This window comes from Hemiscyllium ocellatum, chromosome 2 (assembly GCF_020745735.1).
Source record: "Hemiscyllium ocellatum isolate sHemOce1 chromosome 2, sHemOce1.pat.X.cur, whole genome shotgun sequence".
NCBI lineage: Eukaryota > Metazoa > Chordata > Chondrichthyes > Orectolobiformes > Hemiscylliidae > Hemiscyllium > Hemiscyllium ocellatum.
The window spans coordinates 152,761,957-152,776,821 of NC_083402.1; the positions used below are offsets into that span (position 1 = coordinate 152,761,957).

Sequence of the window (14,865 nt, forward strand, 5' to 3'; positions counted from 1 at the left end):
AGAAAGGCAGCACCACAGACAGACAATCACAGGCCGGCCACATCTCAGAGCTGCTTGTCTGCTTTCCCAGCATTCCTTCACTTCACCTCCCTGCATGCTCATAGCTTCCCTGACTCACTTGTCTTGCCAATCAGTGCAGTAACACACCAGGTCATTGTGCTTTTAGTCCTGAGGACCAGTGGCTGTGCTGATGGAGTACAGCAACCTCCGAGGCTCACCATGGCAAACACCAACTCTCCACTGAGACAATCAGATAATCACATGATCTGCTGCACTGCTGCAGCTCCTGGATGATGTGGTGCATTGCATGCCATATGCCTGTCTATCACTGCTGCTCCACCCTCTGCATTTGGGTGAAATGTCCGATTGCTGATAGCTCAAAGACATCATCTCTGAGTGTCAGCAGCCTGGGCCATTTCTCCTTCAGCTAACTGATGGGGTGTTTTCCAAATTGAGCACCTACCGTCTCTGTGTCTGCAGTTCCTCCCAAGGCAACTGTATCTGAGCTGCATGGAGGTATACAAGGCAGCCTTGTCAAAGCTCTGTTTCGTCCCCCCCTCCCAACATTTGACAGATACTGCTAAAATGTCAGTGTGATATGAGGATGTCTTAAGGGTAAAATGCCTGCTAGGTAGGGTCAGAGTGCCAGGTAAGTAAAATGTCTTCTAGGTGAGGACAATCTGCCAGAGAATGATGCCAAGTGTGTAGGGTGCCAGGTGCATGAGGAAAATGTCATCGATCTGTAGAATCTTTGTAGCACAGATAAAGGCCATTTGGCCCATTATATCCATACTGGTCATCAAGGATTAATCTATTATCCTCCCATGTTCCAGCCACGTATGCAATGGAATTTCAAGTGTTCACCTAAATGCTTCTTAAATGGCCTTTAATGTTCCTGTCACTACCATCCTTACAGGCAGTGAGTTCTAGATACCACCGTCTCCTTTTTCTCAGATCAACTCTAAACCTCCTGCTTTTGACCTTTAAAACAGTGCCTCTGATTAATGAGCTGTCCACAAAGAGGGAATGTCTGTCTTTCCTGCTGTCTTCAAGGATCTATAGACATGATCCCTTTGATCCTTTGCATTTCCTAAAATCCTACCATTCAATGTGTACTCCCTTGCTTGTTAGCCTTCCCAAATCATCAATCACATTTCAGGATCAAATTCCATTGGCCACTGCTCAGCCATTCAGATGAGCCCATCTATATTGTACTGTAATCTAAGGCTTTCCTCCTTGCTACTTACCACATTGCCAATTTTCTCATCATCTGTCATACCTCCAACAGTTCTATCTCGATCATTAATCCCCAAAACCGCAAGGTACCCAGCATTGAACCCTGTGGGAGGCCATTGGATACAGGTTTCCAGTCATGAAAATACTCATCGACCATCACCCTCTGCTTCCTACCACTGAGCTAATTTTGGATCCCATGGGCTCTTAGCATCTTAACAGGTGCATAATATGTGACCTATCATAATATCTAATTGAAGTCTATGTTGTCTACATGGAATTAAAAAGTTAGGGCGAGAAAACATAACAAAATACCACCCACAAGCACATGATAAGTTGAAATGCCCAGATGAGAGAGCTCTGCATGCCCAACATGGGTTGTATCATTTATTTTGCCAAATTCAACATTGGGATCCAATGCACTTTCTGAACAAGGAGTGGGAGATCATCAGGTGTGGGAGATCATGCCCACAAACTCATTGTTTAACTTTTTGCCCAAAGATAACCCAGGAACTGATTTCTCAGGTCTTGCTACGTTCTGTGAAAGGAAGTTTCTCTTGCTGTCTTATTTAAATTTCACTTAATCTGTAGCCATTCATTCTAGACCCTTCAACAACCTGAAACAAAGCTGTTTTAAATGCATGCCATAAAAACTCAGTCATTTACATTCATTTCTATATTTGTGACAGATTGATCTCTGAGAACTAACTTTGCATATGCAATGAGGAGTTATGATATAGTTAACCCATAGTCATATGTGGTCCTGGCACCAAGTACAAAAGGTATACAGAACATCGAAGCTAAATGTACAGAAATCTGTGCCTGCCCACTTTCCAATAGTTATGCCTGCTTTACTCCGATAAATGAGGAAAATCTTCCCTGCGGTCTATTGTAAAACCTATTTGTCAAAAGAATGGAATAAAAGAGATTGAATGGGAGGTGCTGATGAAAGATATTTCAGGCAAGGAAAATTGGACATGTTTAAAATTGTAAATTTTTGTATATTTAAAATAAACATGTGACCAAGAAAAATAAGTACAAACTAAGTGAACAATCCTCAAGTCTGATACATTGAATGTTTCAAATGGAAATAGTTTCAAAATGAATTACTGAGATATTGCAAAGAAAAAGAAGGGAAATTTGACAATTTCTTTTAAAAAATAAAGTAAATGGTATGTTAAAGATTCAAAAAGAATTCAAGAGATGTGAGATTACTGACCCTTCACAAACATTAAATAAATTGCTAAAAATATGGACAAAGCTGTTAGGTTAGTTGGATACTTAAGTATAGGTATTGTTTCTGTTCAAACAGCTTTATTAGGTTTACACTGTGTTTTTACTCTCCTTCCAATGTGTAGGTACTGCCACAATCAAAAGGCAGTAACATATTCTATCATTCTGTATTCAACTCAAACCATCACTGGCGTTTAGAAAACTAAAGAGGGATTTCATGGAAACATATAAAATTCCAACAAGACTAGTCAAGATAAACACAGGATGTTCCCAATGACCAGGAGTCCAGAACCAAGGTTCACAGCCTAAGACTATGAACAAACCATTTATGACTGAGATAAGGAAAAATTTCTTCACCCAGAAAGTGGTGAGCCCGTGGAATTCTCTGGTACAGAAAACAGTTGAGACCCGAACATTGAATGTTTCAACAATGAGTTAGATATAGCTCTTAGGGTTAAACAGGATCAAATGGTATGGGGAAAAAGTGTAAACAGATTATTGAATTGGATGGTCAGCCATGATCATATTGAATGACAGAGAATGGCTATATGGCTTCCTGCTGTTCTGATTTTCAATGTTTTGACCTTACACCTTCCTACATTATGAAAGGATTGGACACTCTGGCAGCAGGAAACATGTTTCCGCTGATGGGTGAGTGCCGAACCAGAGGACACAGTTTAAAAATACGGGGTAGACCATTTAGGACAGAGATGAGGAGAAACTTCTTCACCCAGAGAGTGGTGGCTGTGTGGAATGCTTTGCCCCAGAGGGCAGTGGAGGCCCAGTCTCTGGATTCATTTAAGAAAGAGTTGGATAGAGCTCTCAAGGATAGTGGAGTCAAGGGTTATGGAGATAAGGCAGAAGAGGATACTAATTAGGAATGATCAGCCATGATCATATTGAATGACGGTGCAGGCTCAAAGGGCAGAACGGCCTACTCCTGCACCTATTGTCTATTGTCTACATTGAAAGCACATGGGAATTAATATTTAAAAAGGTAAACTTTCAGTAAAATATTTCATTCATTTGTATTTCATAACATATTCATGTAATAGATGTTTATATTGTTGTTAAGTGGATAAGTAATGTAATTACAGATAGTATGCTATAATTTATGGATTACTTGTCAGCATTATTTGTACGACATCAAGTTTTAGGTTAATAAGTTTATGCAATGATATGATTTGGTTTATTTAGATTTTTATATATAGCAGGATATGTTAAAACATGTTTTAATTAATGCTGTATTTAATTCAGAATGTTGAAAGGTCAGGCGACGCTCCAGATTCTTGATCCTGTAATCTAGGTTAATGTTCCAGTGCTAAGGTAGTGGTGGAGCATTGTCAGAGTGTGGTGCTTCAACTGAGCTATTAACTCAAGGCATTATCTGCCAGCCTAGCTAGACATATAAGGTCGCTTGACACGATAAAAAGGGAGGAGAAAGTGAGGTCTTCAGATGCTGGAGATCAGAGCTGAAAATGTGTTGCTGGAAAAGCACAGCAGGTCAGGCAGCATCCAAGGAACAGGAAATTCGATGTTTCGGGCATAAGCCCTTCATCAGGAATGTTCATCAGTTCTTCATCCTGATGAAGAACTATAAAAAGGGAACAAGGGAGTTCACCATGGTGTCCTCAACACACTGATCCCACATTAAAACCTGACAGAATCACAGATTTATCACCGTGCAGAATGAGGCCATCACCAATTCTATTCCATTGTGCCTATCTCCTGCCTTTTTTACATGTCACTGCACACTATTGCTATCCAAGTTATCATCTGATGTCCTTGTGAATGTCTTAAAGAACTGACTGGCAACAGAATTCAACAACCATTCTAAATGGATATAGGGATTTCTGTGCGTCATTAACTTATCCATGATGTCTTCAATTCATGATGTGGAGTTACCGGTGCTGGCCTGGGGTGAACAAAGTCAGAAATCGTACAACACCGGGTTATGGTCCAACAGGTTTATTTGAAATCACAAGCTTTCAGAGTGCTGCTCCTTCATTAAGTGAAGTTGTCATAAGGTGACATCTTCACCCGATGAAAGAGCGGCGCTCAAAAAGCTTGTGATTTCAATTAAACCTATTGGACTATAACCTGGTGTCATTTGATTTCTGACTTTGTCTTCAATTCAGGCAGCACCCATCAATTTTAAGCTGTCTAATTTGTTGCTGGTTGCTGCAAAAAACCAGTGCTAGCCTAAGCCCAGGCTTGAGTGTGTTTAGCACCAAATAAAACTAGCCCACATTTCTTCAACCAGCCTGCATGTAATAAAGGGGAGGTGAATTCTGGCTGGAGCAGGTCCTACAACTATTTATGGAATAGTCTGAACAGGACAACTAGTGAATTATGGCACAGCACAATAGAGTGTGCTCCAAGTTCCTTTGATGTTGCACTGAATTATGGGGTACAGGGGTGGAGAGATGTAATCTATCGAGTTAGATCAAAAAACATTAATGTTGAAGCATCCACCTGCATTTTACACAATGGGTTATTTAGGGTACTGGAGGAATAAGCTTCAGAGGATCCTGTGACATGTCCTCATTCTTGACTTCCATTACGTTGTTATATTATCAAGCTGCAGTGAATTAATACTATTGCCTGTTGTGGTTCTGTTCGCTGAGCTGGGAGTTTTTGTTGCAAACGTTTCGTCCCCTGTCTAGGTGACATCCTCAGTGCTTGAGAGCCTCCTGTGAAGCGCTTCTGTCATGTTTCCTCCGGCATTTATAGTGGTTTGTCTCTGCCGCTTCGGTTGTCAGTTGCTGTCCGCTGCAGTGGCCGGTATATTGGGTCCAGGTCGATGTGCTTGTTGATAGAATCAGTGGATGAGTGCCATGCCTTTAGGAATTCCCTGGCTGTTCTCTGTTTGGCTTGTCCTATAATAGTAGTGTTATTGTCTCCAGAACGATTTTGTTCATTACTTGTGAGGGGAATCACCATTACATTTCTGGAATTTAAACCAACTCTTTTTTTTGGTTTAAAGTGCCAGTCCGGTATACTAAGATCACATGCTGCACACCACAAATAATCTCAAAGTTAAAAATCACACAACATCAGGTTATATTCTAACAGGTTTAATTGGAAGCACACTAGCTCCAATTCGGAGTGACGCTCCTTCATCAGGGGATTGTGGAGGGCTCAATCTTAACACTGAATTTATAGCAAAAATTTGCAGTGTGATGTAACTGAAATTATGTATTGAAAAATTGATTGTCTGTTAAGCCTTTCATCTGTTAGAATACAGTGATAGTTTCACTTCTTTCATGTGTAAATCACAAAACACTTTTATTTAAAAAGTTGCATTCTCGGGTTAGCTGTTAACAATGATGATAGCTAGACAATATGTTGAAGATGTTAGCCCCCTGTGTTCTCTGTCTATGACCTGATGTTTAGATTGATTCTAATCTAAAAAGTGAGATAACAGAGTTTTACATAAATTCATGCAGTTTTTGAGCTCAGAGTTCTACATGAATGCATGCAGTTTTTGAGCAAAGTACAAATTCACCCCACAAAATATGTGTGTGCACGTGGGTCTTTGTGTGTGTGTGTGTAGTGAGTGCAGAGTGTCTTAAGTCTGAGAGGGTGCGTGTGGGAGTGTGTGTGGGTGTCTGTGTGCACGTCTATGTTTACCTGTGTCCATGTGTATGTGAGGGTGTGTGTGTGTGTGTGTGTAGTGAGTGCAGAGTGTCTTAAGTCTGAGAGGGTGCATGTGTGAGTGTGGGAGTGTGTGTGGGTGTCTGTGTGCACGTCTATGTTTACCTGTGTCCATGTGTATGTGAGAGTGTGTGTGTGTGTGTGTGTGTGTGTGTAGGAATATCTGTGTGTGTACAGTGCAATGGTGATCACCTGTAGTGTGACATGAACCCAAAGTCCCGGTTGAGGCCCTCCCTATGGGTACCGAACTTAGCTATCAGCCTCTGCTCGGCCACTTTCCTCTGCTGCCTTTCCCGAAGCCCACCTTGGAGGATGGTCACAAATAATCTCATCTGTTTAATATTTAAGTGTAGTGATATCCAGGGATCAGAGAATCCACAGGAATCCACTTTTCAGGAATATAGTCACATGAGGCTGTGCGATTTCTTTGTCCTGAATAGGAAGATTAATACAATCTGAACACACCAAAACTCAGGTTAGAGTGCAGCACTCTCGATTAGAATAGTGCTGGAAAAGCACAGCAGGTCAGGCAGCATCCGAGGAGCAGGAAAATCGACATTTCAGGCAAAAGCCCTTCATCATGAATGAAGGCAGGGAGCCTCCAGGGTGGAGAGATAAATGGGAGGGGGTGGGGCTGGGGAGAAGGTTACAAAGAATACAATGGGTGGATGGTTGTGGGGATGGAGGTGATAGGTCAGAGAGGAGGGTGGAGCGGATCGGTGGAAAGGACCAGCCATGAGGATGGTGCTGAGCTGGAAGGTTGGAACTGGGGTAAGGTGGAGGGAGGGGAAATGAGGAAACTGGTGAAGTCCACTTTTGCCTTAGAGTGCAGCAGGCTGATTTAATAAGAATTAAAGTAGCTCAGTGTTCTTTGAGTTTTGTACAGGTTTCCTCTGCATGTCTGATTTATGTTTATGTTATGTATGAATCAGTTGTTCATCATAAGTGTCTTTCTGTTTCATTTTGATTGCTACGTCTTTAGTCATCCAGGTATCTTGGGCTTTGGATTATCTACCTTCTCCCATCATAGGAATGTGCCAAGTCTGCAGCTGAAGTATTGTACCTTTGAAAGCCTCTTGCTCTTTAATGATCTACCTCCTAATCTTTGAGTCCAATCTATTGTGGTCAGAACCCACTTTAACTCTTTGAAATTAGCCTTCCAACACTATTTTCACATTTTATTTTTCTTGTTCTTGCCCAAAGCTATTCAGAAACTGATGATAATACCTTGTCTATCAGCAAGGGAGAAAAGGATAGACCAAGAAATTAAAGGACAGTTAGCCTCACTTCAGTAGTGGGGAAATTATTAGTAACAGGACTAGGCTAGTCAGTCCATCACACCTGCTCTGGTCTTTAAGATAACCATGGCTGATCCAACAGTTCAGTGTCTTTACCCACATTACCACTGCGACACTTGACACGATTGATAATCAAAAACTGAGCCCCAATATTCTGTGAGTAGAAAAAAGGTTGTCCTCATCTTGGTCCTCAATGGCATCTCCCTTATTTTTAAATTGTGCCCCTGATTCTGGAGTCCCTAATCAGGAAAAGCCTTTCACCCGCATTTACCTGTCTTTTCCTTCACGTATTTTGTAAATTGCCACGAGATTACCTCTTGTTTTTCAAAACTCTAAAGAACACAGGCCCAGTTTTCCCCAATCTCTCTCCACAGAACAGTCCTGCCATCCCAGGATTACGTCTGACGAACACTCTCTCGATGGCAATAACACCCTTTCTGAGATTACACGACTAAACCTGCACCACAGTACTCCAGGTGCAGCCTAATCAATGGAAGCAGGGTTCCACTGATACTGTACTCAAAGAAATTGATATTGGTATTGTTGTCAGAAAAAACTCTGTGGGAATGGATAATCATTTAGTGGTGCAGAACTGCTTTTTTAGGCGACATGTTGTAAAAGCTTTTTTCTTGCACTCATGATGGTACCATCACATAATCCAAATCTCAAAGGAAGCAACAAATTACATTCCATAGAAGACGGTGCAGATTGGCAAGTGAGCTCTAATTGGTAGATGGATTGCTATTAAAATTGCACTAGGAAATATTTAACTTCCAAGTTTTGGTGAAACTCAAAACAACCAAATCGAGTCTTGATTGGTCAAAGTTTTGCCATGGGAACGCACCAGGGAAAAGCCTCCCCCAGGTTTTTGTTCAGTTGTAAAGAGTACAATGCAAGAACATACTCTTTCTCTTTGCAAAGGATAGAACCTCGAATGTGTGGCATCTAGCATGGATAAGTGAGTCATAACTGCAAGCCCACTGATAATGTGGCTCACTTTCTAAGACCACTATTCCAGTTTATATTAGGATAACTGGCTAGTCCTGTTATCACTACCTAAAGTTTGAGTGGCCTTTAAAATCTATGAAATAATATACCTTCTCTGTTCTTTAATTCCTGACTTCTCAGCATTAAATTTAAACCACCATGTGTCTGCACATTTCATTCCTCTATCTATGTCTTCCTGAAATCTGTATTCCAGACAGAGCCAAAGACTCGCCATATCCAGCTCAGTTTATTGATATATAGCTAGACAATTCACTATTTTTTATTATTGTTACAGGCTACGTGGAAGCTCTGGTGATACCTGCAGGAGCAAGGAGGATACGAGTTGTTGAAGAGAAACCAGCACACAGTTACCTTGGTAATTCATTGTTGCCAGGGGCTTACCTGCTTACGTTGTGACTGTTACAAAGAAGGAAAGTCTAAGAGAAGTACATTATTATAAAGGAGAAAGTGAGGACTGCAGATGCTGGATATCAGTGTCGAAAAGTGTGGTGCTGGAAAAGCACAGCCAGTCAAGCAGAATCCGAGGAGCAGGAGAATCAATGTTTTAGACATTTCTGATGAAGGGCTTATGCCTGAAATGTTGACTGTCCTGCTGTTTGGATGCTGCCTGAACAGTTGTGCTTTTCCAGCACCACACTCTTCAGCTACATTACTACAAAGGTTCCTTCAGTGTCTATATTTGTGGATTTTCTCCATCACTTTAAATGACCTCCTCTTAGATGGATGATGTTTCAGATGGAATACTTTGAGGCAGCATTTCAAGAAAAATACGATTTCCTGGACTTCACTTCACCTTTATGAATTTGATGCAAATATTATTGAGCTGTTGTTTGCTCCTGGCTCTGGTGTTCCCCAAGAACCTATTCTTGGGCACGTCCCATTCTCAATTCCATGCTACCTCCCACCCCAGCACAAAAAGGCTAGGCAGCGTTGTGTGGATGGACAGACTGCCTGACACTCCTACACCAGATGAAAATTGGCCAACAGAGAAGTCCCAAGCCCAGAGCCATAGCACACTCACAGGCTAAAGCCAATGAGAATGGGATTCTGGATTAGAGTGGTGGAAAAGCACAGCAGTTCAGACAGCACCCGAGGAGTAGAGAGAGAAGGAAAACTTCTTCAAGGCAGGCATCCTTGCAAGAGGATTCGCAGTAGAGTTAAAATCAACGAGGTAAAAACAATGACTGCAGATGCTGGAAACCAGATTCTGGATTAGAGTGGTGCTGATTAGAGTGGTGCTGATTAGAGTGGTGCTGGTTAGAGTGGTGCTGGTTAGAGTGGTGCTGGTTAGAGTGGTGCTGATTAGAGTGGTGCTGATTAGAGTGGTGCTGGTAAAGCACAGCAGTTCAGGCAGCATCTGAGGAGAATGGGATAACCACCACCACACACACACACACACACACACACACACACACAGGCACAGCCCTTTCTTGGAGGACTCTCAACCAGCCTGGATTGTAGGAGCCCCAACTTCACAGTGGGAGCTGTTGGGGCTGTGGGAGAGAGCAGAGGAAGGAGATCAATGGCTGCCACAGAAAGTTCACTCTCTGGCCTTTTAGGTAAGTGGAGATCCAAAAGCCCTGGAAATGGAGTGAGTGGTCAGTTTTTAAAGAACAGGCAGTGAGGACAGAAGGAGGAAGTGCTCCAGTGTACACAGGGCACTCATGAGCTGACCCCCATCTTCATTCCCAACTTTGCAAGTTCAGGCCACAAGGAAAGCACTCTTCCACTCCTGCCTGTCCTTAGCAACCCATGTTGGCATTGGCAGCTAATTATCCTACTCAGCTGGCTTTCTAAAAAAAACTCAATCAACCTTTGTTTAATTATTTCAGTACAGTGGGAAGCCTGTTGATTTCAGTCACCCCCACTACCTAGCATAATGTGAGGGTAAACCCGAAGGGGGTGGGAGGCAGGAATGAGATGGACCAGCCATTCAACACCTATCTCTGCTGAAACAACACCCTGTGGGAGACTGTACAATCTACCACCACCTCCATTTATGGACTTCAGTAAGGCATTCAACAAGGTTTCCCATGGGAGACTGGTGGACAAGGTTAGATCTCATGGAATACAGGGAGAACTAGCCATTTGGATACAGAACTGGCTCAAAGGTAGAAGACAGGGTGGTCGTGGAGGGTTGTTTTTCAGACTGGAGGCCTGTGACCAGTGGAGTGCAATAAGGGTCGGTGCTGGGTCCTCTACTTTTCATCATTTATGTAAATGATTTGAATGTGAGCATAAGAGGTGTAGTTAGTAAGTTTGCAGATGACACCAAAATTGGAGGTGTAGAGGACAACGAAGAGGGTTACCACATATTACAACAGAATCTGGACCAGATGGGCCAATGGGCTGAGAAGTGGCAGATGGAGTTTAATCTAGATAAATGCAAGGTGCTGCACTTTGGGAAAGCAAATCTTAGCAGGACTTACACACTTAATGGTAAGATCCTCGGGTGTGTTGCTGAACAAAGAGACTTTGGAGTTCATATCTCCTTGAAAGTGGAGTCGCAAGTAGATAGGACAGTGAAGAAGGCAGTTGGTATGCTTTCCTTTATTGTTATGAGGTCATGTTGCGGCTGTACAGGACATTGGTTAGGCCACTGTTGGAATATTGCATGCAATTCTGGTCTTCCTCCTATCAGAAAGATGCTGTGAAACTTGAAAGGGTTCAGAAAAGATTTACAAGGATGTTGCCAGGGTTGGAGGATTTGAGCTATGGGATGTCGGAGTCTGAGGGGTGACCTTATAGAGGGGCAGAGATAGGATAAATAGACAAAGTCTTTTCCCTGGGGTGGGGAGTCCAGAACTAGAGGGCATAGGTTTAGGGTGAGAGGGTAAATATATAAAAGAGTGTGGTATGTGTATGGAATGAGCTGCCAGAGGATGTGGTGGAGGCTGGTATGATTGCAACATTTAAAAGGCATCTGGATGGATATATGAATAGGAAGGGTTTGGAGGGATATCGGCCAGGTGCTAGCAGGTGGGACTAGACTGGGTTGGGATATCTGGCCGGCACAGACGTGTTGGACTGAAGGGTCTGTTTCTGTGCTGTACATCTCTATGACTCTATGTATGATGATGTCACCCAACTCTTCACCACAACCAGCTCTCTAGGTCTTTCCAATATTTCTAAAGTATTAGATTGCTTGTCTAATATTAGTACTGGATCAACAGAAATTTCTGGCAATGAAATATTGAGCAGCCTTGAAGCCAGTATTATCAGTCCCTGCCACAAACTCTGCTTCCTAACAATGAAGATCAGACTATTCAGGAGAGACGTTAGGAAGCACATCTACACACGAAGAATGGAAAAGGTTTGGAACTCACTTCCTCAGATGACTGTGGATGCAGGATCAATTGTTAATTTTAAATCTGTGATAGATATTTTTGGTTAAGCAGAAGTACTAAGGGATATGAACCAAAGGCAGATATGTGGAGTTAGGCCACATTTTAATCGTGATCTCATTGAATGAAGGTACAGGCTGGAGGGGCTGAATGGCCTTCTGTACCTATGTTCCTACATCCGATCCCATCACTATTCCTGGGAACTGATAATGAAGCAAGCTCTTCTCGACCTTTGTGTCACATGTCATCCTGCAGTGAACTTCAGACTGAGTCTAGACCATATGTCTGCACCATCACTCAGGTTGCTTTTTTCCATCTTCATAACCAATTCTGCATGTCTCAGCTCATCTCTCCGATGTGTCTCTCTGCTTAACTGTTTCCATGTACTCCGAGCACGCCTCCCATGTTCTACACTCCCAAATGCCTGTTGCCTGTCCCGTGACTGGGACAAATTCCATTTGGCACCACATTTTGGTAATGCCAATAATCTTTCACAGGAAGTTTAGTTAACTTAGTTTTTTTTTGGTGGTAAGATAGTCCATTAAAACCATTTGTTCTTTCTTTGCAATCGCATATAGCATTTTACAAAGGAATGAATAACAAACTGGAGGAGGGGCTACAATTTACCATTCAGTTAATAGTAGGCTGTTCAGATTTGATTTGAGGTATGCAGTTTCAAGCAAGATTTGTAGCATGTAACATTTCATTCTAGTTATTGTGCTCAGATTAGCATAAACAAAAAGTCACAAACATGACATTTAAGCTTGTTGATATAAGATTCTATCAACTCCACATAGTGGTATTGAAGTTAGATCCAAATACTTAAAACTTCTTAATTTTCCTGTTAGGTAGTGGGGAGGTTATGAGTCAACTGTTGTACAATTTTTTTATCTACCCAAGTCTGCATTTTATATTTTATTTTATTGCTTGCTATTTCTTCTTGGTCATCCCTAAATTCCAATGAACATAACCTTGTCAGGAACCTCTTTTTAATTATATCCAGAAAATGGGATCAAATAAAAAAAAGGAGCCAAGAGCATTTACTGAGGAGGCTCAACATTCTGTCAGTATTTTCAGTAATATACAAATCTTTATTAATGCTGCGTGGTTTTTGTTTCATGTAAGTCAGTAAAGTGAGGCTTTGATTAAAGTGGATATAATTAAATGTGTACAGTGCATTTGGGGAGTTTTACATGGAGCACAGTATTTAAAATCTGGAACTGGCACAGGATAAAGTGACTTTTCTCATGCTTAAAATCAGTAATCTGAAGGCTCCCGTCTGGAAGTGCAAATTCAAGTTTAGTAAAGGTACTAATTTTACAATCAGCTAGTGATGATCACGTGCAAAGTTCAACTCCTCAAGTATCAGCATGACATGGTAAATGAGTATCCCAATTTGTACATACTCAGGACCACTGGTTGACAAAATGGACTAAATCAAATAGAAAACCTCTACCCAGAAGGTCAAACAACCATCTGGCAAAATCACAAAGACCTTGTGTTTAATTTTCCGTTTATACTGTAAATGCAGTCAGGCTTCTGCAACATGCTCTAAATCTGATGTCCTCTATCCTAACATTATGATTGCAATGCTCAGACAATCTCTTTATTTTGGAAGTTATGAATCTGAGTTTTTTTTAAAAAATTATAACATTGATGTACAGAAGGAGAGAACAGACACAGAGGTACTAGACTTGGAGTTCAAAACTCATTTATTGTCAAGTAGCCCCTCTTCACAGCATGTACAGGAAACTAAAACATTTCCATTAAATAGTGATTGGAAACCAACATTTAAATTTTTAAGAAGGATCCTTTCTTTTGAAACTTTATCTTAAAGAATGGAATATATGAATTTATTTTATTCAGGTTTGGACAAAGTATATTTCCTCAATGTTAAATGTGGACCACTTTATTTTTACTGATTCAAATTTGAGAATTAATCAATACCTTTTTGGGTGGCACAGTGGCTCAGTGGTTAGCACTGCTGCCTCACAGCAACAGGGTCCTAGGTTCGATTCCAGCCTTGGGCGACTGTCTGTGTGGAGTTTGCACATTCTCTTTGTCTGTGTGGGTTTCCTCCAGGTGCTCCAGTTTCCTCCCACAATCCAAAGCTGTGCAGCTTAGGTGAATTGGTCGTGCTAAATTGTCCGTAGTGTTAGGTGCATTAGTCAGTGGGAAATGGGTCTGAGTGGGTTACTCTTTGGAGGGTCAGGTTGGGCCAAAGGGCCTGTTTCCACACTGTAAGTAATCTAATCATAGCATTATTTTATAGTAATACAGGAAATAAAGTTAGTTGAAAAGAACTTAGCTTGGCAATGTATAAATTTATGATATTAAGAAGTTTACTACTTCACGTGCATTTATGAGTAACAGTTCATGAGCAGTTTCATAATTAGTGAAACACTTAGTGGTAGATTTCAGGTTTGGGTGACAATATCAAGTCAGCACTCCATCTAACATCTGCCCATTTTTATTCCTTTCAACTTCAATCTCAACTCATGTATTGCTTTCAAGTTATAAACGTAGAAATGGTCAGAAAGAAAAGAAGTTCCTAATTCCCTTCCCAATGCTATAGCTGTTTTGAAGAACCTATTTGTTCTCGTCCCACATTAGTTGCTTTACCAATATTAACAAATCAGTGCTCTTAGTTAATCACATCAAATCATGGTTCTGTTGTTCTAAGTGCTTTCATTTTCCTGTTTCTGAATGTTTATCTCTAAAATGTTAATACTTGCAGCTCTCCGAGATGCCAGCAAACATTCTATTAATAGTGACTGGAAGATTGAACATCCAGGAGCATTTAACATTGCTGGAACAACAGTCCATTATGTAAGAAGAGGATTCTGGGAAAAGATTTCTGCAAAAGGTCCAACCACATCTCCTCTGCATTTACTGGTAGGGCCTTAGAATGTTTCATCTTCTTCTATTTCATTGATTGTCTTTATCAGATACCAGAAGGGAATTGATCTCTTTCCAGAAAACAAGACAGACTGAGGACTGATTTGACTGAAACATTAACTTTATAGTTGGATATATTGGATAGTGTCATAAGGACAAGTCAAAGTCTGGATTTTCATTGCAGAGGTGAGAAA

General features: G+C 41.3%; 1 protein-coding gene across 3 annotated transcripts in view; it reads left to right on the forward strand.

The window, feature by feature from the left end:
- Nucleotides 1-14,865, forward strand: part of LOC132829666 (A disintegrin and metalloproteinase with thrombospondin motifs 19-like) — a 520,482-nt gene that overhangs the window by 367,267 nt on the left and 138,350 nt on the right. For all 3 annotated transcript variants that reach the window (XM_060847015.1, XM_060847030.1, XM_060847023.1), the window contains exons 16-17: nt 8,704-8,784; nt 14,511-14,668. In XM_060847015.1, coding sequence (XP_060702998.1) covers nt 8,704-8,784; nt 14,511-14,668 — 239 coding nt within the window. The remainder of the gene's footprint in view (nt 1-8,703; nt 8,785-14,510; nt 14,669-14,865) is intronic.